At 35.8% G+C, this 24,747-nt stretch overlaps 1 protein-coding gene across 1 annotated transcript in view; it reads left to right on the plus strand.

Moving 5' to 3' along the window:
* USH2A (usherin) overlaps nucleotides 1-24,747 on the plus strand; it is an 825,608-nt gene that overhangs the window by 588,960 nt on the left and 211,901 nt on the right. Inside the window, exons 44-46 of the mRNA XM_030936493.1 lie at nucleotides 7,698-7,907; nucleotides 9,233-9,435; nucleotides 15,326-15,438. Of these exons, the coding sequence (XP_030792353.1) occupies nucleotides 7,698-7,907; nucleotides 9,233-9,435; nucleotides 15,326-15,438 (526 nt within the window). The remainder of the gene's footprint in view (nucleotides 1-7,697; nucleotides 7,908-9,232; nucleotides 9,436-15,325; nucleotides 15,439-24,747) is intronic.

Raw genomic sequence — 24,747 nt, forward strand, 5'->3', positions numbered from 1 at the left:
GTTTTAGCAAAGAGACTGGCAGCATTTTGACCCTGCACTAGAGATTTGTGGAACTTTGAACTTGAGAGAGATGATTTAGGATATCTGGCAGAAGAAATTTCTGAGCAGCAAAGTGTTCAAGAGTCGACTTGGGTACTGTTAAAGGCATTCAGTTTTATCAAGGAAGCAGAGCACAAAAGTTTGGAAAATTTGCAGCCTGACAATGTGATAACAAAGAAAATCCCACTTTCTGAAAACAAGTTTAAGCCAGCTGCAGAAATTTACATAATTTACATAAGTAATGAGACACTAATCCCCAAGACAGTGGGGAAAATGTCTCCAGGGCATGTCAGAGGTCTTCATGACAGCTGCAACCATCACAGGCCCAGAGGCCTAGGAGGAAAAAGTGGTACTGTGGGCCAGGTCCAGAGTTCCCATGCTGTGTGCAGCCTAGGGACTTGGGCCCTGTGTCCCAGTGGCTCCAGCCATGGCTGAAAGGGGCCAGTGTAGAGGTTGGGCCATGGCTTCAGAGGGTGCAACCCCCAAGACTTGGCAGCTTCCACACGGTGTTGAGCTTACCAGTGCCCAAAAGTCAGGAATTGAGGTTTGGGAACCTCCACCTAGATTTCAGAGGATGTATGGAAACACCTGGATATCCAGACAGAAGTTTGCTGCAGGGGCAGACATTCATGGAAAATCTCTGCGGGGGCAGCGCAGAAAGGAAATGTGGGGTGGGTGCCTCCACACACAGTCCCCACTGGGGCACTGCCCAGTGCTGCTGTGAGAAGAGGGCCACTGTCCTCTAAACCCTAGAATAGTAGATCCACTAACAGCTTGCACTGTGCACCTGGAAAGGCACAGACAATGCTATCCTGTGAAAGCAGCCAGGAGGGAGTCTGTACCCTGCAAAGTCACAGGGGCAGAGCTGCCCAAGACCATGGGAACCCACCTCTTGCATCAGCATGAGCTGGATGTGAGACATGGAGTCAAAAGAGATCATTTTGGAGCTTTAATATTTGACTGCTCTGCTTGATTTTGGACTTGCATGGGGCCTGTAGCCATTTTGTTTTGGCCCATTTCTCCATTTGGAACAGGTGTATTTACCCAATGCCTGTAACCCCATTGTTTCTAGGAAGTAACTAACTTGCTTTTGATTTTACAGGCTCATAGGTGGCAGGGACTTGCCTTGTCTTAGATGAGACTTTGGACTGTGGACTTTTTAGTTAATGCTGAAATGAGTTATGACTGTGGGAGACTGTTGGAAAGGCAGGATTGGCTTTGAAATGTAAAGACATGAGATGTGGGAGGGATGATATGCTTTGGTTGTGTCCCCACCTAAATCTCATCTTGAATTGTAGCTCGCAGAATTCCCATGTGTTGTGGGGGAGACCCAGCAGGAGATAATGGAATCATGGGGGTGGGTCTTTTCCATGCTATTCTTGTGACAGTGAATAAGTATGACGGGATCAGAGGTTTTATAATGGGGAGTTTCCCTCTTGTCTGCCACCATGTGAGATGTGCCTTTCACCTTCTACCATGATTTTGAGGCCTCCCCAGCAATGTGGAACTGCGTGAGTCCATTAAACCTATTTCTTTTGTAAATTGCCCAGTCTTGGGTATGTCTTTATCAGCAGCATGAGAATAGACTAATAGAGCTTTCAACTTTTCCCCATTCAGTATAATGTTAGCTGTGGTTTTGTCATAGATGGCTTTCATTACATTAAATTATGCCCTTTCTATGCTGATTTTGCTGAGGGTTTTAATTATAAGGGGATGCTGGATTTTGTCAAAGGCTTTCTCTGCATCAGTTGAGATGATCATGTGATTTTTGTTTTTAATTCTGTTTATGTGGTGTATCACATTTATTGACTTACATATGTTAAACCATCCCTGCATCGCTGGTATGAAACCTACTTGATCATGGTGAATTGTCTTTTTGATAATTGCTGTTGGATTTGGTTAGCTAGTGTTTTGTTAAGGATTTCTACATCTATGTTCATCAGGGATATTGGTGTGTAGTTTTCTTTCTTTGTCATGTCCTTTCCTGTTTTTGGTATTAGGATGATATTGGCTTCATAGAATGATGTAAGGAGTATTTCTTCTTTCTATATCTTTTGGAATAGTGTCAATATGATTGGTACCAATTCTTCTTTGAATGTCTGATATAATTCAGCTGTTAATCTGTCTGTTCCAGGACTGTTTTTGTTGGTAACTTTATCATTACCATTTCAATCTCACTGCTTATTATTGGTCTGTTCAGAGTTTCTCTTACTTCCTGGTTTAATCTAGGAGAGTTTTATATTTCCAGGAGTTTATCTATTTCCTCTAGGTTTTCTAGTTTATTTGCATAAAGGTGTTCAAGTAGCCTTGAATGATCTTTTGTATTTCTGTGGTATCAGTTGAAATATCTCCTATTTTACTTCTAATTGAGCTTATTTGGATCTTCTCTCTTCTTTTCTTGGTTAATCTTCCTAAATGGTCTGTTAATTGTGTTTGTATTTTCCAAGAACCAGGTCTTTATTTCATTTATCTTTTGTATTGTGTGTTTGCATGTTTAAATTGCATTTAGTTCTGCTTTGATCTTGGTTATTTCTTTTCTTCTGCTGGGCTTGGATTTGGTTTGTTCTCGTTTCTCTAGTTCCTTGAGGTGTGACCTTAGATTGTATATTTGTGCTCTTTCAGATTTTTGATATAGGCATTTAAGGCTATGAACTTTCCTCTTAACACTGCTTTTGTTGTATCCAAGAAGTTTTGACAGGCTGTGTCATTATTATCATTCAGTTCAAAGAATTTTTATTTTTCATCTTGATTTCATTGTTGACTCAATGATCATTCAGGAGCAGATTATTTAATTTCCATATATTTGCATCATTTTGAGGTTTCTTATTGGAATTGATTTCCAATTTTATTCCACTGTGGTCTGAAAGAGGACTTGATGTAATTTTAAATTTCTTAAATTTGTTGAGACTTGTTTTGTGGCTTATCGTACAGACTATCTTGGAGAATGCTCCATGTGCTAATGAATAGAATGTATATTCTGCAGTTTTGGGGTAGAATGTTTTATGAATATTTGTTAAGTCTATTTGTTCTAGGGTATAGTTTAAGTCCATTTGTTTCTTTGTGGACCTTCTGTCTTGATGACCTGTCTAGTACTGTCAGTGGAGTGTTGAAGTCCCCCACTATTACTGTGTTGCCCTTTTTAAACTCCGATGTGTCAGTTAAAGACAGGCTTTTTCCATCTAGTGAATCCACCATTCCCCAGGGCCTTAGAGTCCTACCTTAGATGGGAAAACTAGACCATCAGAGATGGCCAATTGCTCCTTCACATCTCAGTCCAGATGCATGGGGCCCAGAAAATGTAATCCAATTATTTGACAAGAAGAGAAAAACGTTGGTATTGGGGAGTTCTAGAAATCTTTGCCTTCAGATTACAGAAGATAGCTTTTATCTTCTGTACTATATTTTAAAGTTTAAATGGTATTGATGATATTGTTAGTAATGTCTTTATTTTTTCATGCCGTTCTATTTTATGTATAACAAAGAACTTTACTGTTACTTTTCTTGCCTTTCTTATCTGCTGTTTTCAATGTTCAGTTTATTATTGTTGTTGTTATGATGTAATATTTTACACAACTATTTTCTCTAAATAGCTTCAGTACTTATCAGCAATTCTTAAACTTTCCCAGCCTTGAGTTCTGGATCTTGATTTATCTTTCTGTCTTCTGAAGAAGATTATTGGATAGTTTTGTTATGAAACTTAAAAAAAACAATTAGTTAGTTTTATGTTCTCTAAATGTTTGGTGATACAAGAAAGTATTTCTGTTATCTTTGCACATTCTCCTAACTTTTGCCTAAATAAGAAATTATGTCTGTTGTTTTTACACGTAAGTAATCATTTAAATGTGTATAAAATTCTTGGATTAAACTATTTCCCATCGAAACTTGTTGAAATTGTTCCATTGTCTTTCAACATTTGACATTCCACATGAGAAGTCTGAAACTTATCTGATTTTTTTCCTCCTTTATAAATGTTCCTAATTTTTGGCTTACCTTTAAAATATTGCAATATTCCATGATATGTCTATGTTTGGATATATTGTGATTATCTTGGAGAAAACTGTATTAGTCTATTCAGTTGTAGACATAAGTCATTTTGGGTAAGGTTTAATGGGGCATTTCATATCCATAATTATTTATTACATTTATTTTTAAGGTAATTAGATTTTTTCTGTTCTCAATGTCTATAATAATTTTGACTTTCACTGATTTCCTGGTCATTTTCCTGTTAATTCTTTGATATTGTGCATTTTTAACTCCGCTTATTTCTGCTCTCAATGTACGTTTCAATTCTGTCATTGCTTTATATGTTTCATTGCTTTCCTTTCCTATTTAAGGCAGACCCCTTTACATCTCTGTCTTTGTGGGTCTCTTTTTATGATTCCACAAACCTACTTCATAGAGGCTTCTTTTTCATAAAGTCATGTCCCTTTTCATTTTTGGTACACCAGGCAAATATTTTATAAAACCTCCATCCCATTCTCATAGAAGTAATGTACACAAAACTTCTACCTTGGAAGGTTCTAGACAAGGTTTCCCTTGTCTTATGGTAGGAAGAAGCCTTATAACTTATGTTTTTCTATTTAAAAAAGGAGAGATACATTCAGGTCCAGCTTTTCTCAATAGATAGGGAGGGTGAAATTTACTTGCCTCTTCATTCCAGCTGTTTCCATGTTAATAGCCTTCCTCTCTCAGAGGTAAAATCAAGATCATCAGCCTTTAATTTTGTGCTGGTCTATTGAACTGAGGATGTATCTTGTTTTTCTTAGATGGTTCACTGACTTAGGAAGAGTGCATCGAAGTTTCAAGACCTTATTTGAGCAATGAAAAAGATGCTCCTATGCATGTACTGCTCCCAGAACTTCTCATGTAATAACCAGGAATATGTATAAAATTATATGTGTTTCTACATTTTTCTATGTTTTGGATTCCCAAGTGTAACATCCATATGAGTGGAGAACAAGTGTTGAAGCAAATGGTGGAAAGAGGGAGAATAGACCAGAAATCTGGTACTTGTTTTCCAGAAATGCTGTCTGTTTCTGATCTCAACAGCCTCCATAGCATGCAGTAAGACATAAACAATGGAATGGAATCACCATCTTTTCCTGTTGTCCTAGGTTCTGTTCTGTTTCAGAGGGGTTGACATATGGTGCATGGCTAAGAATGGACATTTAATGTGGTCTCATCCAGACATTGACATATGATCTTTGCTTGTCTTGAACTTGTGCTAGTGGCAATGTATTTAATGTATCTACACAGGTATATTAATTGGAACTGGATAGTGCAGATAACAGACAAATTTAATAACTCAAGTGAAATTAATTTATATATGTAAGTAAAGTTTGAAAGCATTTCATTAATATCATATCTTTAGGGCTTGACTTTATAATCAGCCTGCTCACTTAACAAACTAAAATTCAACATAAGCTACAAATCTAGTACACTTTGCATTATACCATAGCAGCCACAAATTAAGGAGTAACAAATAATTCTGTGAGCCAGTAGAAAATGATGCTAGTAACAGAATAAACATTTGCACTCACTATACCCATGACTTTGCTGTACTTGATGAATATTATCATTCAGGAAAATGTTAAGGGATTTTAATAGTCAGTTCCTGCCAATGATCAGTAATGACCTCATTATTGCATGTGCTTACATTTTTGTGACATCAGAGGAAAGAAACATTGCAAAACCCAGAATTTTCCAAATTCATTGCTAAAGGTCTTCCAATACAAACTCTTCCAACTACACTGGCACATCAAACCCTTTTAACTAGTTCTAGAGCTAAAGTGAAAGCAGTAGTGTATTTAGGAAAAACAAAAAGAAAAACCTAGTATTCAGTTTTAAAGCAAAATCACCAAGACTTTAATGTAAACGGGTCCTTTAAATAAACATACAATTCTCAAAGCTGTATCACTTTATATGGCCATATGCTGGGATCTCACATATAAATGAATATATATAAGGAGAAATGCCACTTTTTCCTCCCCATTCTTGGACTAATGCTGTTTAACTTTTTTCTTTTTTTCTTTTTTTTCCTGAGACATGGTCTCATTATGTTCTCCAGCCTGGAGTACAGGGGCACAATCTCAGCTCACCACAACCTCTGCCTCCTGAGCTCAAACCATCCTACTGCCTCAGCTTCCTGAGTAACTTGGACTACAGGTGTATGCCATCACGCCTGGTTGGTTTTTGTATTTCACGGAGAGATGGGGTATTGCCATGTTTCCCAGGCTGGTCTCAAACTCCTGAGCTCAAGTGATCTGCCTGGCTCAGCCTCGTAAAGTGCTAGGATTACAAGTGTGAGCCACTGTGCCTGACCTGAGTAATTTTTGATGCATAATTTGACATGAAATTTCAGAGGGCTGGTAAGCCAACACTCCACCCCATCCTAACAAATGAAGGTAATCGTTTCTGTTTAAAAGTCTCTGAAAATAATACTGATGTAAGTAGAGCAACATATAAGTTCCTACCTAAGAAAATATAGCTGTTTTCATGTTCTCTTGTTGAAGAATCGTTGTGGGCAGATAATGAGAAGCAGAGCCTAAGGAAAAGAATGGATAAATTGGGAGGAAGAGGAGATAAAATAATAGACTGGTCTTTGAAAGGATAAGGTTGAAGAATTGATGAGTTATATTTGCAAGACAGTTAGTGATTGATTTCGGTATCTTTTAAAGGCTTGTCTACATTATAGAAACACATTGGACTAGAAGAGAAGGATGAGAGCCCTGATAAAAATTTAAGTATTATCCTGAGCCAGTCCTTAAGGGGAGCATGCTATGTAGCCCTGTTACACTGACAGTGTACATAAAGGATATCTATCTAAGCATCCTTCTAGGTATCATTTAGCAAATGTTGTTAGCAAGTTAAAAAATTGTGTCTAGGATCTGTGTCAGGAAATGCCTTTATTTGTATTAGCCTAGTCTTCTCTCTAGGATTATGTTACTTATGAGCAGAAGTTGTTCCACGTATTGTATACTTTTGTTTTCATCTTAGTTCCCTTTCATAAGTGTTATATCAAAGTTCTGATGATTCATTGAATAATTATAAGTAGCAAAATTAAAATATTTAAAGGAAATTAAAAAGTTAATGAGATTTTTATAAGACTCATATTCCTATATAAGACTGCAATTCATTATGGGATTGGGAAAAAATGCAAATTATGAAAAAATAAAAACTGTCCAGATGCAGTTGCTCATACCTGTAATCCCAACACTTTGGGAGGCTGAGGTGGGAGAATCACTTGAAGCCAGAAGTTTGAGACCAGCCTGGGAAACATAGCAAGACCCTGTGTCTACAAAAAAAAACTGATAAAAATTAACTAGTGTGATGGCCTGAGCCTGTAATCCCAGCTACTTGGAAGGCTGAAGCAGGAGGATCATTTGAGCCCAAGACGTCAAGGCTGCCATGAGCCAAGATTGCACCACTGCACTCCAACCTGGGTGAGAGAACGAGACTCTGTCTCAAAAATAAATAAATAAAGTAAAAACTCTTATCACTAGCGCTACCAAAAAGAAGATCCCATAAGCTTTTTTAACATTTCCAAAACAAGGCTCTCTAAGCTTCTTTTTTTCTCATTCTAGAAAGCTAATGATAGAATTTTTTTTCCCCTGAAACCCTCAGCTACATTCACCGTGTCCTGCATTTGTTGTTGACAGCTGTTCAAGACCTACAAGGTGAAGTTGAATATTATACACTTGTTTGGAGTTCTGCTACCTCAAACAACTCTCTAAAAATCTTGCCAGATGTAAACTCTCATGTCATTGGCCACCTAAAGCCAAACACAGAGTATTGGATCTTTATCTCTGTCTTCAATGGAGTCCACAGCATCAACAGTGCAGGACTTCATGCAACCACTTGCGATGGGGGTGAGTCCAGATTCTAAAGGATATTTGCTTCAGAGATGCGAGTGAAATTGATTGATTCTTGCTGGGGTTGAGATCAGTCATCCCTCCATTATAAAATTTCCGGTGTAGGAGGGAGGAGGGTGGGGGCTGAAATGCTTAAGTGCTCACTGTCGTCAGTAGCAGATCAATAAGCAGTCCCATTGAGACAGAAGCACAAGCTCTTATAATGAGATATCAGCCCAGTTTGTTCCTGTTCTTTTCAGTGTATACTTATTTTAGAGCTGAGTTCACATCAATAAATGGTGACATTTAGAAACATTTTTTTTAAGATTTGCCCTCAGAAGCAGTATGTTTTTCAAAAAGACAGCCAAACACAGTGAGAGCCCTCCCTGAGTCACCAGAAATGGTAGGTGGAAGTTCAGCCTCTGAGAAAAATTGCCTATGACTCATTTCTAAGCCAGTTAGCAAGGGGGAGGAAGCAAGGGAAGCAACTTGTGAATCTGAAATGTGTTTGGAATGGTCTTTCTAATCTTTTTGGCTTTATAAAGTCTCATTATAAACATTATAATATCATTACCTCCCAAGCAAGTGTTCCAGGTCATTAGCAGAGCTCTTTAAGTGTGGAACCCATTTCCCTTTGTGGTGCCAAAGGTCGGCACCTTTTGTTTATAAAATAGGGTAGATCACAAGGACAATTCTTCAACTAGTTAAGATGGGTTCTTATGATAAAAATAGGTCTTTGCATAGTTATTTCTGACATGCTTGAATAATTATGTAATTTAACGCTAAGCAAGATTTTTTTCTTATGTTAGATTTCATCATTACCTATGATAATCAACATTCGAAATCATTTACATAATGACAATATTGCATTATTGCTTCATATTGCTTGAGTTACAAGCTAGTAACATCAAATTATTTTTCACGTTCCACCAGCCTCGTTGTATTTGAGTTTTATTTTTCGCTTAAGGAGCAAATTTTATTTCCTTCCCTCCCTCCCTGCACCTTGAAGGTATAGAGTGAAGGGACAGAAAAAAGACAAAAAATAGATATGTGTTAGTGGTGCAGATGGGTGAATAATTTATCATCATATCCCACTGGTCACATAATATTGAAGATTAGCACTATGCTGGTGGTACAAAGCATTTTACCACCAATTCTTAAGGTTTCTAACTGAGAGTATAATAAGCCAATTTACAGAGGACTACAGACTGTGATAACTTCATCAGCGAAAAGCAGATAAGCAACGAACCCTTTGCTAAACCTAAATACTAATCTGCATTTAGCTTAACATGTGCTTTTTCAGAGACAGCTGGAGTTTATTCAGTTTCTTCCTTTAATTCTAGAGCCTCAGGGCATGCTTCCTCCAGAGGTTGTCATCATCAACAGTACAGCTGTACGTGTCATCTGGACATCTCCTTCAAACCCAAATGGTGTTGTCACTGAGTATTCTATCTATGTAAATAATAAGCTCTACAAGACTGGAATGAATATGCCTGGGTCGTTTATTCTGAGAGACCTGTCTCCCTTCACTGTCTATGACATTCAGGTTAGAATATTGCTTTTTGATGGTCAGGCTTATGGATATGTTAAATAAAACGAGCCAGGCTATGTCTTCAAGTGGATATCTTCTGTCTTGGTTACAGATTATTTCTTTGGTGGGCAAGGGGAAAGAGAGAAGGGAAATTGATCAGAATTAAATCTGTGTGCTGTAGGCAAACATGTGAGTCTCTGGAGAGAAGATAATGATGATACAGAAAACGATGGTGATGAGGATGGTGATGAAATTCTCACTGACAAAATGAAGCTAATCATGTATTCTAAATAAATCTTGCTGAGCAGTTTACCTTTTCCCTGGATCTTTTACTGAAATTAAAATCAGAATCAGTTTATAAATGTGGAAATTTTTTTTCTCTTCCCATTTCTCCTAGTTACTAATTTAATATTTCCAGAGAAGTTATGAAACTTCACTTGGTGTCAATTTCCTCTTTTGTAAGGGCAATGGAATAGATGACTTAAAACATTCTAGCCACCTCTAGCATTCTGTGATTCTGAATGCAACAGGAAGACATAAATAAAAAATATAGCAGACAAAAAATATTAAAAGGTTTTATCTGAAGATGAAATAAATATATTTATTCATCACTCAAAAACTGTTCAATGTTCTCCGCATATGTGAGAGTAATTGTGGTTAAAATTTTTGCCATTGGACTTCTTTAAGAATCTTATGAAGTCAGTGTACTCTGCCTTAGAAAAATATTTATGCACTTGTATGACAAAATTTAACACACAATTTTAGAAAGTGCACTGATCACTTGAAGTCAAATTCATAGGCTTCTTCAGGGACTACTGGCCTTACAGGTAGAAAAAATATAGGTAATACTAAGGCATATAAAACAAGGAACTGATCTTCACGGAATTGGAAATCTTGTTGGAGTACCAAGACATAAAAGACAGCAAGGCTAAATGTGCAAATGAGTGATGGAAAAAAAAAAATCAGAGTGTTTCAGAAACCCCACATTTAGAGAAAGCTTGTAATTTACTAAATTTTTAAATGAACTATGCTACTTCTAAAATTCATAAGAGCTTCATAAGATAATTTTCAGAAGATATTAAGCACAGAAATTTTATCTGACCACAGAAACTTTTTATTGGTTCTATCCATTTAGTAGTATTACCTTATTCAGGTTTTCATCTCCTTTTCCTGACATTTGAGGTTAAGACATGCATAATCATCTGGCTACAACCAACACTTTAGTCTCCCCTACTGTGACTCATAGACCTAGCTTCCTAAGAAAACCAAATAAAAATATCTTTGAATAAAGAAGAAAGGTACATTAATTATTTTTCTTTTTTTTATTTAAATGTATTTTATTTTAAGTTCCGGGATATATGTTCAGGACTTGTAGGTTTGTTACATAGGTAAACATATGCCATGGTGGTTTGCTGTACCTATCAACCCATCTACCAGGTATTAAGTTCCACATGCATTATTAGCTATTTATTGTGATGTTCTCCCTCCCCTGATGCCCCTACAACAGGCCCCAGTGTGTGTTGTTCCCCTCCCTGTGTTCTCGGTGTACAGCTCCTACTTGTAAGTGACGACGTGTGATGTTTGCTTTTCTGTTCCTGTGTTAGTTTGCTGAGAATAATGGCTTCCAGCTCCATCCATGTCCCTGCAAAGGACATGATCTCATTCCTTTTTATGGCTGCATAGTATTCCATGGTGTACATGTACCACATTTTCTTTATCCAGTCTATAATTGATGGGCATTTGGGTTGATTCCATGTCATTGCTATTGTGAATAGTGCTGCAATGAACATATGGATGCATGTATCTTTATAATAGAATGATTTATATTTCTTTGGGTATATACCCAGTAATGGGATGGCTGGGTCTAATGGTATTTCTGGTCCTAGGTCTTTGAGGACTCACCACACTGTCTTTCACAATAGTTGAACTAATTTACATTCCCACCAACAGTGTAAAAGCCTTTCTATTTCTCCACAGCTTCACCAGCATCTGTTGTTTCTTGAGTTTTTAATAATCACCATTCTGACTGGCATGAAATGGTAACTCATTGTGGTTTTGATGTGCATTTCTCTAATCATCAGTGATGTTGAGCTCTTTTTCATATGCTTGTTGGCCACATAAATTCTTCTTTGGAGAAGTGTCTGTTCATGTCCTTTGCCTACTTTTTAAAATGGGGTTATTTTTTTCTTGCAAATTTGTTTAAGTTTCTTATAGATTCTAGATATTAAACCTTTGTCAGATGTATAGATTGCAAAAATTTTCTCCCTTTCTGTAGGTTGCCTGTTCGCTCTCATGATAGTTTCTTTTGCTGTGCAGAAGCTCTCTAGTTTAATTATATCCCATTTGTCAATTTTTGCTTTTATCGTAATTGTTTTTGACATTTTTGTCATGAAATATTTGCCTGTGTCTATGTCCTGAATGGTATTGCCTAGGTTTTCTTCTAGGATTTTTATAGTTTTGGGCTTTATATTTAAGTCTTTAATCCATCTTGAGTTACTTTCTGTATAAGATGTAAGGAAGGTGTCCAGTTTCAACTTTCTGCATATGGCTAGCCAGTTTTTCCAGTACCATTTATTAAATAGGGAATCCTTTCCCCACTGCTTGTTTTTGTCAGTTTCGTCGAAGATCAGATAGTGGTAGATGCACAGTCTTCTTTCTGAGGTCTCTATTCTGTTCCCTTGGTCCGTTTGTCTGTTTTTGTACCAGTACCATGCTGTTTTGGTTACTGTATCCTTGTAGTATAGTCTAAAGTCAGGTAGTGTGATGCCTCCAGACTTGTTCTTTTTACTTATGATTGTTGTGGCTATACAGGCTCCTTTTTGGTTCCATATGAATTTTAAAGTAGTTTTTTCCAATTTCGTGAAGAATGTCAATGGTAGTTTAATGGGAATATCACTGAATCTATTAATTACTTTGGGCAATATGGCCCTTTTCATGACATTTATTCTTCCCATCCATGGGCGTGGAATGTTTTTCCATTTGTTTGTGTCCTTTCTGATTTTCTTAAGCAGTGGTTTGTTTTCATTGCACACCATGATTCCCATAACCTACCTGAGTTGTCTTAGTATGGAATATGTGGACTGATGTTTATGTTCATGATTCTTGCAGTGAGTCCATGTATGCAGGTAGGCCATTCATGCAGGTAGGTAGAAATCAAGCTCCAAATAAATTAGAAATATAGCTATGTAAAAAAGGCTATCACAGGAAGGTGATGGAGGATTTGCTGTATTGTCTTCTTTTGACCCCTGTTCGAGAAAGCTCATTTTTCAAAAGACACCATATTCATTTGCTTTATCAAGACTTGAAATACAATCTAGAAGTGAGAACACTGTGTGCTGTGCATGGATGTGCAGCTCAGCTCTCTAACTCTGGATTAAGAGTTAATGTTTAAAAGTGTTTAAGTCCTATTCTATGGGGAAGGCTTTATTTATACCACTACTGGTTTGAGTCAGGTATAAATAACTCAAACCAGTAGGTATAAAGCTTCCTTTTCTGGTAGCCTGAAGAGAGTGGAAACAGATGAAGATGCAAAAGACCAAAGTAGAATCCAATAATAGAATTTTGTTATTAGTGACTAAGATATTGTTATTCCTGATTACTATATTTTTTTGTGAAGCTTTTTGCAGTCCAAGAATACTGCACTTGACATAGCTATTGCATTTCTGAAAATATGAACATCAAATTTCAGTGATTTTCATTATGATGTCAAAGGTGATTTGGTTTCATTTAAAATAAGCATTTAATTGGAATGCCTAATACTTTAGAATTAAGGCTCTCTATGCAAAGCCCATCTGTAAAATAGCTATTGATTTTAAAGCACATAACACACCCAAGTATCTACTTTTTTTTTTTCTGAGACAGTCTCACTCTTGTCACCCAGGTTGGAGTGCATTGGCACGATCTCGGCTCACTGCAACCTCTGCCTCATGGAATCAAGCAATTCTCATGCCTGAGCCTCCCAAGTACCTGGGATTCCAGGTGCCCACCACCACACCAGGTTATTTTTTGTGTGTATTTTTAGTAGAGACAGGGTTTCACCATGTTGACCAGGCTGGTCTCAAACTCCTGACCTCAGGTGATCCACCTGCCTCACCTTTCCAAAGTGCTGGGATTACAGATGTGAGCCACTTTACCCAGCCAAGTATCTACTTTTTGAATAATCCCTTTATATGTCCCTTTTACAAATAATCATTTCATTTTTATTCAGTTTTATCTCTTTTTAATATAAATAGAGTAAGCTTTATATTTGTGTTTCATTCACATGTTATACAATATAGTTATAGCACTAGAAATAGGTCCCAAAATGGAGACTTGGAATGTTAACATTAGTAAAAATTAAAAAATATTGGCACATTTCTCTAACATTTGAGGTTAAAACATATATAATCATCTGGCTACTACTAGTAGCCGTTGGTCATTTTCCTTTGACCAATGAATCAAAAGAAATGTTTTCTGGAGAAACATTTGAATATACCTAAGTAGTTTAGAGCTTAAAGTTATGTTAACATTTAGATGAGAAGCCAATAGGGTACAGTGGAGACCAACTCAGATATCCCAAATCTTACCAGCTTGATCATGTTCCCTTTCTTCTCTGCAAATTTGTTTAAATGGAGTTATGAGGAATCAATACAATTATTTGTGCTTATTTCCATTATAATATTTGGCACCTATTAGATACATAATAGATTCAGTTGAATTGATTCTGAGTTACTTCATTATGTATCATAGAATCAATTTTTTCCAATATGTATAAAGTTCATTTTCATTAATTATATTACAGCATTATATTTTAAGTTCATCTGCCTTTATTTCAGATTTAATTGGACATACTTAGAATGTATGCCCTTGATAGTTTTTAAATATCCACTATTAATACCTCAAAAGACAATATGGCGTCAATAAGTAACACAACTCATACAGCATTATGAACATATGCCTCAACTAACATTTAGGTACACTATTAATAAAACAGCATATCTACTAAATATAAGAATCCCATTTGCCTTTCCTCAACCATCAAAGGAACAATCAGATAACTGTTTCACATAGAAGCTCAGAATTAGTGTTTAAGATTCATCAGCACCTAGCTTGCCTTCTCCATTTATGTATTAGATACTCAAAGTAAATTAGCACTGTAAAAAGTACAGTTCCTCTTAGTTTTATCCTTTAATTGAGAGCAAAATGATATTGATTTGTAGATGTTCCCAATCTTTTGTGTATTCATTTCTCTCTTCCCTCTTGGTTAATGCGTTCCTTTTGTGTTACTAATGCTTGATGAACCCCATTTCTAATCTTCAGTTATTCCACTCTCCTCAGTTTTTATTCAGATTAGGTGGCAGAATTAAAGGGATGAATGATGATTTTCTGCTGTGATTAAGGTAAAAATACAATTGCATCTGGAATAAATGGATATAAAATACCTCAGCCATATTGGAAGGCTTCTCTAGGCCTCATTTTTCTTCCACTAGACATTAGCATTTAGGCTATTTGTTTTACAGTGTCAAGACTTCCAGAAGATATCATCGTTACACTACTTAGTTATAGATTTAGAGAACAGTAAGCAGTGATAACCTATTATGTTTGCAAACTGTCACTTGGGCATCTTCCATTCCTTGACTATGCTCTGAGTAGATTAATGTATTTTTCTCTTTCTGAATAGTTGAAACCAGAGAGTAAACATCACCATTCCCATCACTAAATCAATTGTCTTGATCCCAATTCTGTACTCTCCTCTGAGCTCATTCCTTTGGAGTCAGTTAACATCAAAAATGAATATTGATTAAACCTCAAGATGTTATAGAGAACTATAAGAGATTCATGTGAAATGAGGGAAGGTGGGATTCAGACTATTAGTATGTATTTCAAAAATGGTTGCATTTATTTTGTTCTAAACTAATGTTTGTAGGTTGAAGTCTGCACAATATATGCCTGCGTGAAAAGCAATGGAACGCAAATCACCACTGTGGAAGATACTCCAAGTGATATACCAACACCCACAATTCGTGGAATCACTTCAAGGTAAAAAATTTTGTGTCAGTTAATCTAAGGAACTCTGATCAGAAGAAATGAAAATAAAAATCAAGGGTATCCTCTCAGCCATGACTATCTCATTTAATGGGTTCTTACAACTACGTGTGTAAATCAAATTTTTGATATTATTTCACAGATGTTAATCTTCACTGGACATCCAAAGACATTTAATCTTTAATTTCCCTGATTGCCCAGCCTCAGATTTTTTATTTAGTAACCTGTAAACAAATACTGGAAATACATGTCTCCTTATTTGAATGTGTCCTTTAGTGAATCCTTTTGCAAAGCATAATACACGCTTAATTGTAATGACTACCTTCTAACTTAATCTTTTTGGTTAAAAAAAAAAAAACTGATTTATATACATCAGAGTGCCCTAAAGATAGAAATCTGTAAAATTAGTAGGGCAGATAATGTTTGAATAACCATTATCAATTTTGTCAGCTTCTTTGTAGAGTCAATTTATTTTTCTTTATTCTTTTGTTGCTGAGAAATGACCATAGTTTGAAGCAAGTCTCTTTATAATTCATAATTAGTAACAACAATAATAATAATATTTGGTGTTGTTTCCAAAGCTGAAAATAAGATGGTAAATTGTTCATCTGTTTGTATCAACTTGAGGCTGGGAAAAGAAATCTTAGTGCTTTCACATTATATTTTTTGCTTAAGCCAAATGAATCACCCTCACCTATGCATACAAACAACATACACACACAAACACACACACAGAAATAATCAGTCTATTATTAATATTTCAATTCTGAAGGATTCCTCTATGGCATGTTGAAATTTCCAGATCTTAAATCGGTTAAAAAAAATTAGCACTGGTTTTGGCAACCGATGGTTAAAATAATTAGAAAATCCCAACTAACCGGACGGTTAGCTGTTCTTGGCAATAATCATATCTTGTCTCCTTGAGTATATCTTCTCTCAAACACATGATAGATAATGATCTAATTTTTGACATACTAATTAGTTTATAATCCCCCCAGCAGATATCTCCCAACCTATTCACAGTATTGTCTACTATGCAGGGAGGAAATAGTCACATAAATGGGCATTGGAGACCTTTTTTCTTTTAGCAAATACATCTGTGGCCATAATAATATAGAAGGCAAAAGTAATACAAAAGAGCATAAGACATGATTCTAAATTTGCCAAGTTCCAGTACACTGTGGAAGATACTCCCCTAAATAAATGTTTATAGAACAATGTGAAAAACACTAGAGTAAGAGGTTTATGATGTGCAAAAAGAACATAAACAGAAAAATAGCAAACTTTACCCAGAATTGTCAGTGAAGGCGTCATGGAAGATGTGACATTTGAGTTCAGTCTTGAAAAGCTCAAGAAAGAATTATAGTTAGGTGGGTGGATGTTTTCAAATTCTTGTCTACTGGCATCCCCATGACTCAAGCCCATGTGAATGATATAACAGAATATGCCTCATAATACATATTTATTTATAACTAAAAATAATACCTAAGCTTTATAAGAAATGGAACAAATGTGACTGTGTCTCTAGGATTTTTTTTCCTTTAAGAAGATTATTACACATAATAACAGGACAAATATTTTTAGTTGCTATTAAAAGCTTCTTGTATCCAAATACATTAAATTGATGGCAGAAACATTAAAGAGAGTATTATACAACAAGAACAAGGAAAGTGAGAGAGGAGACAACAACAGAAAAGAGATTGCAACATGATTTTGTAAGCAATATTTGCCAGAAAGAGGCAAATGATTTAATACAGTGGAGAAATTTACAACCAAAATATTGGTTGATGAAAGAGAATAATGACAGGAAACAAACTGTTTTTTCCACAGAGAACTGGAGAGGCTGGGCACTTAGAAGTTTTAAGGATGTAAAGAGGAGGAGGGAGGGTAAGGTTTAAAGCTGAAATCATAGAGCAAGACACAACTGTTAACAAAGAAGTGTTTGGAATCCCAGGTTTCTTGCCTCTTTGCTATGCATCCAGGGGTCTATTTCTCTTCCTCCACATGACAAAGTACACCTACCAGGAGATTAGACATTTATTCTCTGGAGAAACTGAGGGCTACTAGGCACAGGGGAGCTGAGATGAGATGCAGAAGTAAAAACAGTGATAAAGTGAGACCACAACCTGAATGGTGCGCTTTTTGGCTAATTTTCCCAGTTCCGTCCTCTGGAGCAAGTAGCCAAGTCATAAACACCTCCAGATAGGAAACTGAACATTCTTTTCTAGAAAAAAATGAATAATCCAAAAAAAAGACCTCCAGACAATAGCATATAGGGATCCCTAACAGTAAAAACAACTTGCTCCCTGGTCACGCGGTAGGGAAGTATGCCAATCAACAAGGGTCACCTACCTGTAAAGCTTTTAGTCAGCCTTTTTTTTTTTTTTTTGGTGCGTCACTCTTAAAGATAAAAAGGGGACCAAAATAAACAAAAGACATGATACAATAGATTCAGAGACAATGCAGGTGAGGAAAAAAAATTATAACCTCAGACAGATAAAAGAAGATTCTCTAACCATAAAACGACACGAGCATATTGAAAAACAAACAAACAAACAAAAAAAACGTGGATAAAACCTCATGGAAATTGAAAGGGTGAAAAGCTGAATTGAAACTTTCGAAGAAAGTTCAAGGGAATGTCTTTGAAAGTGCAATGAAACACAAAGATTTAAAAGAGAGAGAGAGAGAAAGAAAAAAATAATAGAGAGCATCCAGGAAGTCTAATATTTGAATAATAAGAGCTTCGAAAGAGAATCAAAGGAAAAGAGGGAGAAAATTTTAAAAAGACAAGAAAATATCCTAGAACCAATGTACTATTGTGCAGATCAAAAGATTCCCCGGATACCAACAATATGACTAAAAAATGATTACATATAAAGGGATATTATCAGGAAATTGCAGAGGACCATGTTTAAAAAGCACATCCAAAAAGCTGCCAGGAAGAACAGACACTACCATAATCAAGATATGTAACAGCATCATGATGTCAGGCTCCTTTATTGCTAACCCCTCTTCTACCCTTCCTAACACTAAGCAAACACCACCATGTTTTGGTCTGTATAATTCTGCCTTTTCCATATTGTCATGTAAATGGGTCATATAATATGTAGCCATTCAAAGGGCTTCTTTTACTTAGCCTAATGCATTTAAGATTTGTCCATCTCATTGTATACATACTAGTAGTTGTATACATACTAGTAGTTGTCAGTTTTTGTTGCTGAGTAAGTTTCCATTATACGAAAGTTTTACAGTTTGTGCACAGTTTGGATCGTTTTCAGTTCTCCGTGACCATGATTAAACTTGCTATAAAACATCTATATACAGGATTTTGTGTAAATATATATTTTCATTTCATTTGGGCAAATAGCCAGGAGTTGGATGGCTGAGTCATAAAGAAACTGCTAGACTGATTTACAAAGTTACTGTAACATCTTTCATTCCTACTAGCATTGTATGAGAGCTTAAGTTGCTCTACATTTTTGCTAGAACTTGGGATAATATGAGGTGTTTTCCTCTTATTTTTTAAATAGTCATTTTAATAGATGTTTAGTTGTGTGTTATTATGGTCTTAAGTTACATTTTCCCTGATGATAAGCCGATAAGCTTTGCAATTGATTTTTGCACGCACTTTGGCATTTATTTACTCTGGGAAATGGTATCTCCAAATTTTTTGCTAATTTGTTAATTAGATTCTTTGTTTTCTTATTTTCTGAGTTTTGAGAATTTTTAAAATATATTTTGAGTTTTTTTGTCACATATGTGATTTACAAGTATTTTTTCTACCCTATGATTTGTCTTCAATTATCTTGTTTGTGTGTTTTTAAGAGAAAGAGTTTTAAATTTCAAGAGAGTTAGATTTGTTACTTTTTCCTTTATGGTTTGTGCATCTGGCATTTTATCTAAGAACTCTGCCTGAGTCAAGGTCACAGAGAATTTCTCTTGTCTATTTCCTAAAACATTTGTATGTTTACATGGTGAATTTATGTCTACGATTGGTTTTGTATTCATTTTTGTACACACTGAGGCATGGGTCAAGGTTAATTTTTTGGCACGTAAGTATTTAATAGTTTCAACAAAATTTTTGGAAAGATTATCTTTTCTTTATTGAATATTTTTAGATTTTCGTCAAAAATCAATGTAAACATGTTTTGTAGGCCAGTTTTGGACTCTTTTATGTTCAGTTTATCAATATGTATGTCTATACCAATATCGCACAATCTTGATTACTGTAGCTCTACAGTAGGCTGTCAAATCACATTATATGAGTCCTCCAACTTTGACCTTTATAAAAATCATTTTGGCCTTTCTCACTACTTTGCCTGTCCATATACATTTCAGAAACAGGTCATTGATATCTATAAAACATGTGATTTTGATTAGAACTGCATTGAATTTGTGGATCAATTGGTAGAGAATTGACATCTTAACAATATCAAATGTTCTGGTTCATGAACACACTATTGCTCATTTATTTGCATCCTCTCTCCTTTATTTTATCAGTGTTTTGTATAATCCAATATGCAAATACTGAATATATTTTATTCAATTTATACCTAATTATTTATTTGGGGGGTGCCATTATTAATGTTTCTTTAAAACAAATTTAAATCCAATTGTTTGTTTCCAGTGTGTAGAAACACAATTAATTTTGCACTAGTGAGCTTACATCCAGCAACCTTGCTAAACTCCTTATAAGTCTTAAGAGTTTTTTGTAATTCCCTAGTCTATGTAGATCTTCTGCAAAGAGAAACTATTTTTTTCCTTTCCAATCAGTATGTCTTTTATTTCTTTTTCCTGCCTTATTGCACTGGATAGTTTAATAATGTAATAAGAGCACATCCTTGATTTGTTCCCAATCTTTGAAAGAAAACTTTCAGTATTTTACCCTTAGATGTGATGTTATGTATGAAATTTTTGGCAATGCCTTTTATCAGGTTGAAGAACTTACCTTTTAATTTGCTGACAGTTTTTGTTATAAATGGACATGGAATTTTGTCAAATGCTTTTTTGACATTTTGAATTTGTACTATAATCAATTATATTTACTGATTTTAAATTATTGAACTCGCCTGTATTCTCTGGATAACCACAATTTGGTTGTGATATATTTTCTTCTTTATATATTGGGGGATGCAATATACTATTATCTTGTAGAAAATGTTCATCTGTGTTCATAAAATATATTGGACTGTGTTTGATTTTCTTGTAATACCTTTGCCTGGATTGGGTATCATGGTAATTTCTGGTCTCATACTAACTTGGGAAGCATTTCCTTCTTTTCTATTTTGTGGAAGAGATTGTATAAAAGTGTTATTATTTCTTAAATCTTGGTAAAATTCACCGGTGAAACCCATATTTGCCTGGAGTTTTTCTTTGATGGAAGGTTTTTTAACTCAGAATTCAGTTCCCTTAATAACGTATGATATTTTGGCAATTTATTCTCCAGTGAGTTTTGTCATCTTGTGGGTGCAGAAAATTCGTTAATTTAATCAAATTTGTCAAATTTATAAGCAGGAAGTTGTTTGTAGTATGTTTGTACTGCAAACAACAATTTGTTGGAACTGATTTGCACTCTTTCATTTCTGACATTGGCAGTAAGTGCCCTCTGTTTTTCTAGTCAGCCTAGAGGTTTATCAATTTTGTAGATCTTTTCAAAGAAGCATTTTGGTTTTATGTATTTTCTATATCATCTATATTATTTTCTATTTTCCATTTCAGTGATTTCTGCTATTTTTTCCCTTTTGCTTTGCTATTCCTTCTCTAGTTTCTTAAAGATGAAAACTTTCGTTATTGATTTGAGACCTTTCTTTTTTCCTCTCCATCCTGCTTCCGTGTAAAGCTCACAGATTTTGAAATGTTGCATTTCATTTCATTTGTTCAAAATATATTTTAATTTCTCTTGAGACTTCTTTAACCCATGGATTATTTACAAGGGGATTGTTTAATTTCCAAGTATTTGGGATTTTTCAGATATGTTTCTATCTGGGTTTCCAGTTTAATTTGATTATGATCTAGAAACGTAATTTTAGAATTTCAGTTCTTTTAAATTAGTTACAGTTTTTTCAGGGCTCAGAATATTATCTATCTTAGTGAATGTATATGCACTTTAGGAGAAGGTACAGTCTGCTGTTGTCAGACAGAGTGTTTTGTAAATGTCAATTAGTTCAAGTTGAGTGATAGTGGTGTTCAGATCATCTATATACTTACTGATTTTCTGCCTCCTTGTGTTATCAGTTATTGTGAGAATAGTGTTGACGTCTCCAAATATAACTGTGGGTTTATCTATTTCTTCTTCAGATCTATTAGTCTTTCTTTCATGTATTTTGACGTTTTGCTATTAAGTGCATACGTTTAGGATTGTTATGTCTTGATAAACTGGCCCTTTTGTCATTATGTGATAAGCCCTTTTACTTCCTGATAATTTCCTTGTTCTTAAGTTTATTTTGTCTAATATTAATATAGTCACTCCAGCTTTCGATTGCTTAGTGTAATTCTGGGTGATTTTTAGACTGATTTCTTCACATTTTGAATATTAAGTTATAAAAATCTGACTCCTGTTAAAATCCTTTGAAGAAAGTTAGAGTTCTTGTTTACTTTTTTCAGCAGGTTACCAACTGGTTAGCTTCAGACTCCAAATTCTGCTTTCCTTTGCCAGTGACTACAGTCAGTTCCTATTTTTTCATAAAGTAGCATAGCAAAGCTATGAACTTTGCTTTACTACTCTGTGTCTGCACAATGGCTAATTTGGAATTTGGCTGTGAAATTATGTAATAGTTCAGATCTCGAAGTCCTCGCTGTGCTGCTTGCATAGCCTATGTGTGTGAGGCAACCATAAATGTGCAGCTTAGAGTTCAGTCAGGACTTGTGTTGGTTCATTCATAAAATTGGCTTCCAGCTTTCTTCTCTCTGAAATGTCCCCCATCTTTCCAGCTCCTTTGGACTTCCTTTCCTGAATTTTTGGCTAGAATGATGTGATTTCTTTTGAAATGTTTGCCTCCCAGCCTGCCTCCAAGTTTGCATAACTAGAGTTGTTCTTAGGCAATGAGGTAGGAGGAATTAGAGAAAAAAAAATAGCAAGGACTTCTCCCACATTCTTTGGACTATAGAGGCCCCATTTCTTGATTTCTCTGGACTGAAAGATTTTTTTCCCCCTTGGGGCTTCAGATTCCAATTTGGCCACAGCTGCTGCCGTGCGGTTCCTTGACTCTAATCATTCTCAGAACATGGCCCAGAAGAAAGAAGAGAAAACAAAACAAAACAAAACAAAACAAAACAAAACAAAAATAGGAGTTTTCCCTACACTCTCTGGCTTGCAAGGCTTTTTTGTTGTAGATACTCTAGCTGGAAAAAAATTTACTTTCTCTAGGATTTTGCTTGCCTAGTTCACAGTTTCACACTGATACGGCCCTTGGGTTAAAGATGGAAAGTAAAGGACGGGGAGAAAAAATGGGAAACTCACCCTGTAACATTCATTCTTTTTTTTTTTTTTAATTTTTTAATTTGTTTATTTATTTTTTATGACTATTATTTTTTTTTTGAGATGGAGCCTTGCTCTGTTGCCCAGTCTGGAGTGCAGTGGCGCGATCTCGGCTCACTGCAAGCTCTGCCTCCCAGTTTCACGCCATTCTCCTGCCTCAGCCTCCCGAGTAGCTGGGATTACAGGTGCCCGCCACCACTCCTGGCTAATTTTTTTGTATTTTTAGTAGAGACAGGGTTTCACCATGTTAGCCAGGATGGTCTCAATCTCCTGATCTCGTGATCCACCTGCCTCCGCCTCCCGAAGTGCTGGGATTACAGGCGTGAGCCGCTACGCCCGGCCCGGCCGTGACATTCATTCTTAAAGTTTTGGCTCCCTTCCTGATCAGCCTGCAATTGTTAACTTTTCATAGTCCTCAGATAGTTACTTTTTATAATTTGTGTAGATTTTGAGTTGTAATCAGTGGGAGAGAGAAGCTGTAATGGGCTTATTCCATATTGGCCTGCATGGGAAGTCCCCCTCCACCACAGTTTTCTTTCTTCCAACGCCTTTGACAACTTTCCTTCCCCTCCCCGCCCCCCGTCAGAAGCCTAGCAAAAACTTGATATAAATCATTCATAACCAAATATTGGCATGTAAAATCTTTCCTTTCTTAAAATGATCCATAGTAGCAGAGTAACATTTTCCAAAGGCAAGACTCTAATGAGCAAGAATAGGCTGCCAAGCCATTAATCAAAATTATACCAACACCAAAGCAGTTAGCCTCCCGTGTGCATGATATTGTTTGTTTAATTTCATTATACTTCTGGCGATGTATATTTGTTAGTTATGTTTCTATTTTGGTTTTTAAAAATCTTTTATATTAGCAACATGCAGAATGAAATGTGAAATCCTTCCAGAAAAACATCAGCAGACGGGGTCTACTTCTCTAGCATTTAAAATGATTTGGTTTCTAAGAAGCCATAAATTTGTTAGATTCTTTGTTTATTTTTGGTGAAATTCAGAAGTCAGTAAAATTTAACTTTCATATATTTCAATAACATACGGATAGCATACCAGCCTGTTTGATTATATGTGTGGAGTGTACCGACTCATCTTCGTCTTTGGCCTTAACTTATGCCTTGTTTTTGACTACATCTTCAGCAGTACAAGCCCTTATGCATGTTTTTCCTCTTATATATAAACCAAAGATGCCATAGCACACAAATATAGAAGGATCAAATGGACCCTTCTAGTTTTATAAGCTGCTGCTTCAGAAACAAGCTCTGTTTCTACACTGCATTTTCCATACTTGTCATATTATCATCAGCTCCTTCTATATCCCAAAAGAATACTAACTACAGATCGATAGCCCGGACATGTCTGGCCATGGCCTACACGTGCCCTGAGTAGTTCATTTATTTGTCTTGGTGGATTTGCTAGAGTGGAATTTAATCAATAGCTAATTCATTAATTCTGGTCCTCAAGAATGTAGAGACTGAGCTGGATAAAGATAACTGGCTGGGTCTGGCTTTGATTGAAATATGACAAACACTGCAGCTGACAGCTTCACTGGGTACTGGCCTGACTATGAAGTTTAGTTATTTATTCCCCATAAATGGATAAACTAAGAAAATAACACAAATAAGAAAGATGTTTTATTACATTACTGCTAGTATTCCAAAATGCATCATTTCCAGGCATGAGGCTCAAGGGAAAGTAGAGAGAGAACTCAGATCATGTATTTTAATGTCTTTAATTGGAACCATGGCAGTTTTTTCACATCCAAATCAGTTTGGGGATGTGTTACTGAGGAGGAGTGTGAGGTATAAGGTCTTTGTAGCACT

Source organism: Rhinopithecus roxellana, chromosome 8 (genome assembly GCF_007565055.1).
Source record: "Rhinopithecus roxellana isolate Shanxi Qingling chromosome 8, ASM756505v1, whole genome shotgun sequence".
Taxonomy (NCBI): Eukaryota; Metazoa; Chordata; class Mammalia; order Primates; family Cercopithecidae; genus Rhinopithecus; species Rhinopithecus roxellana.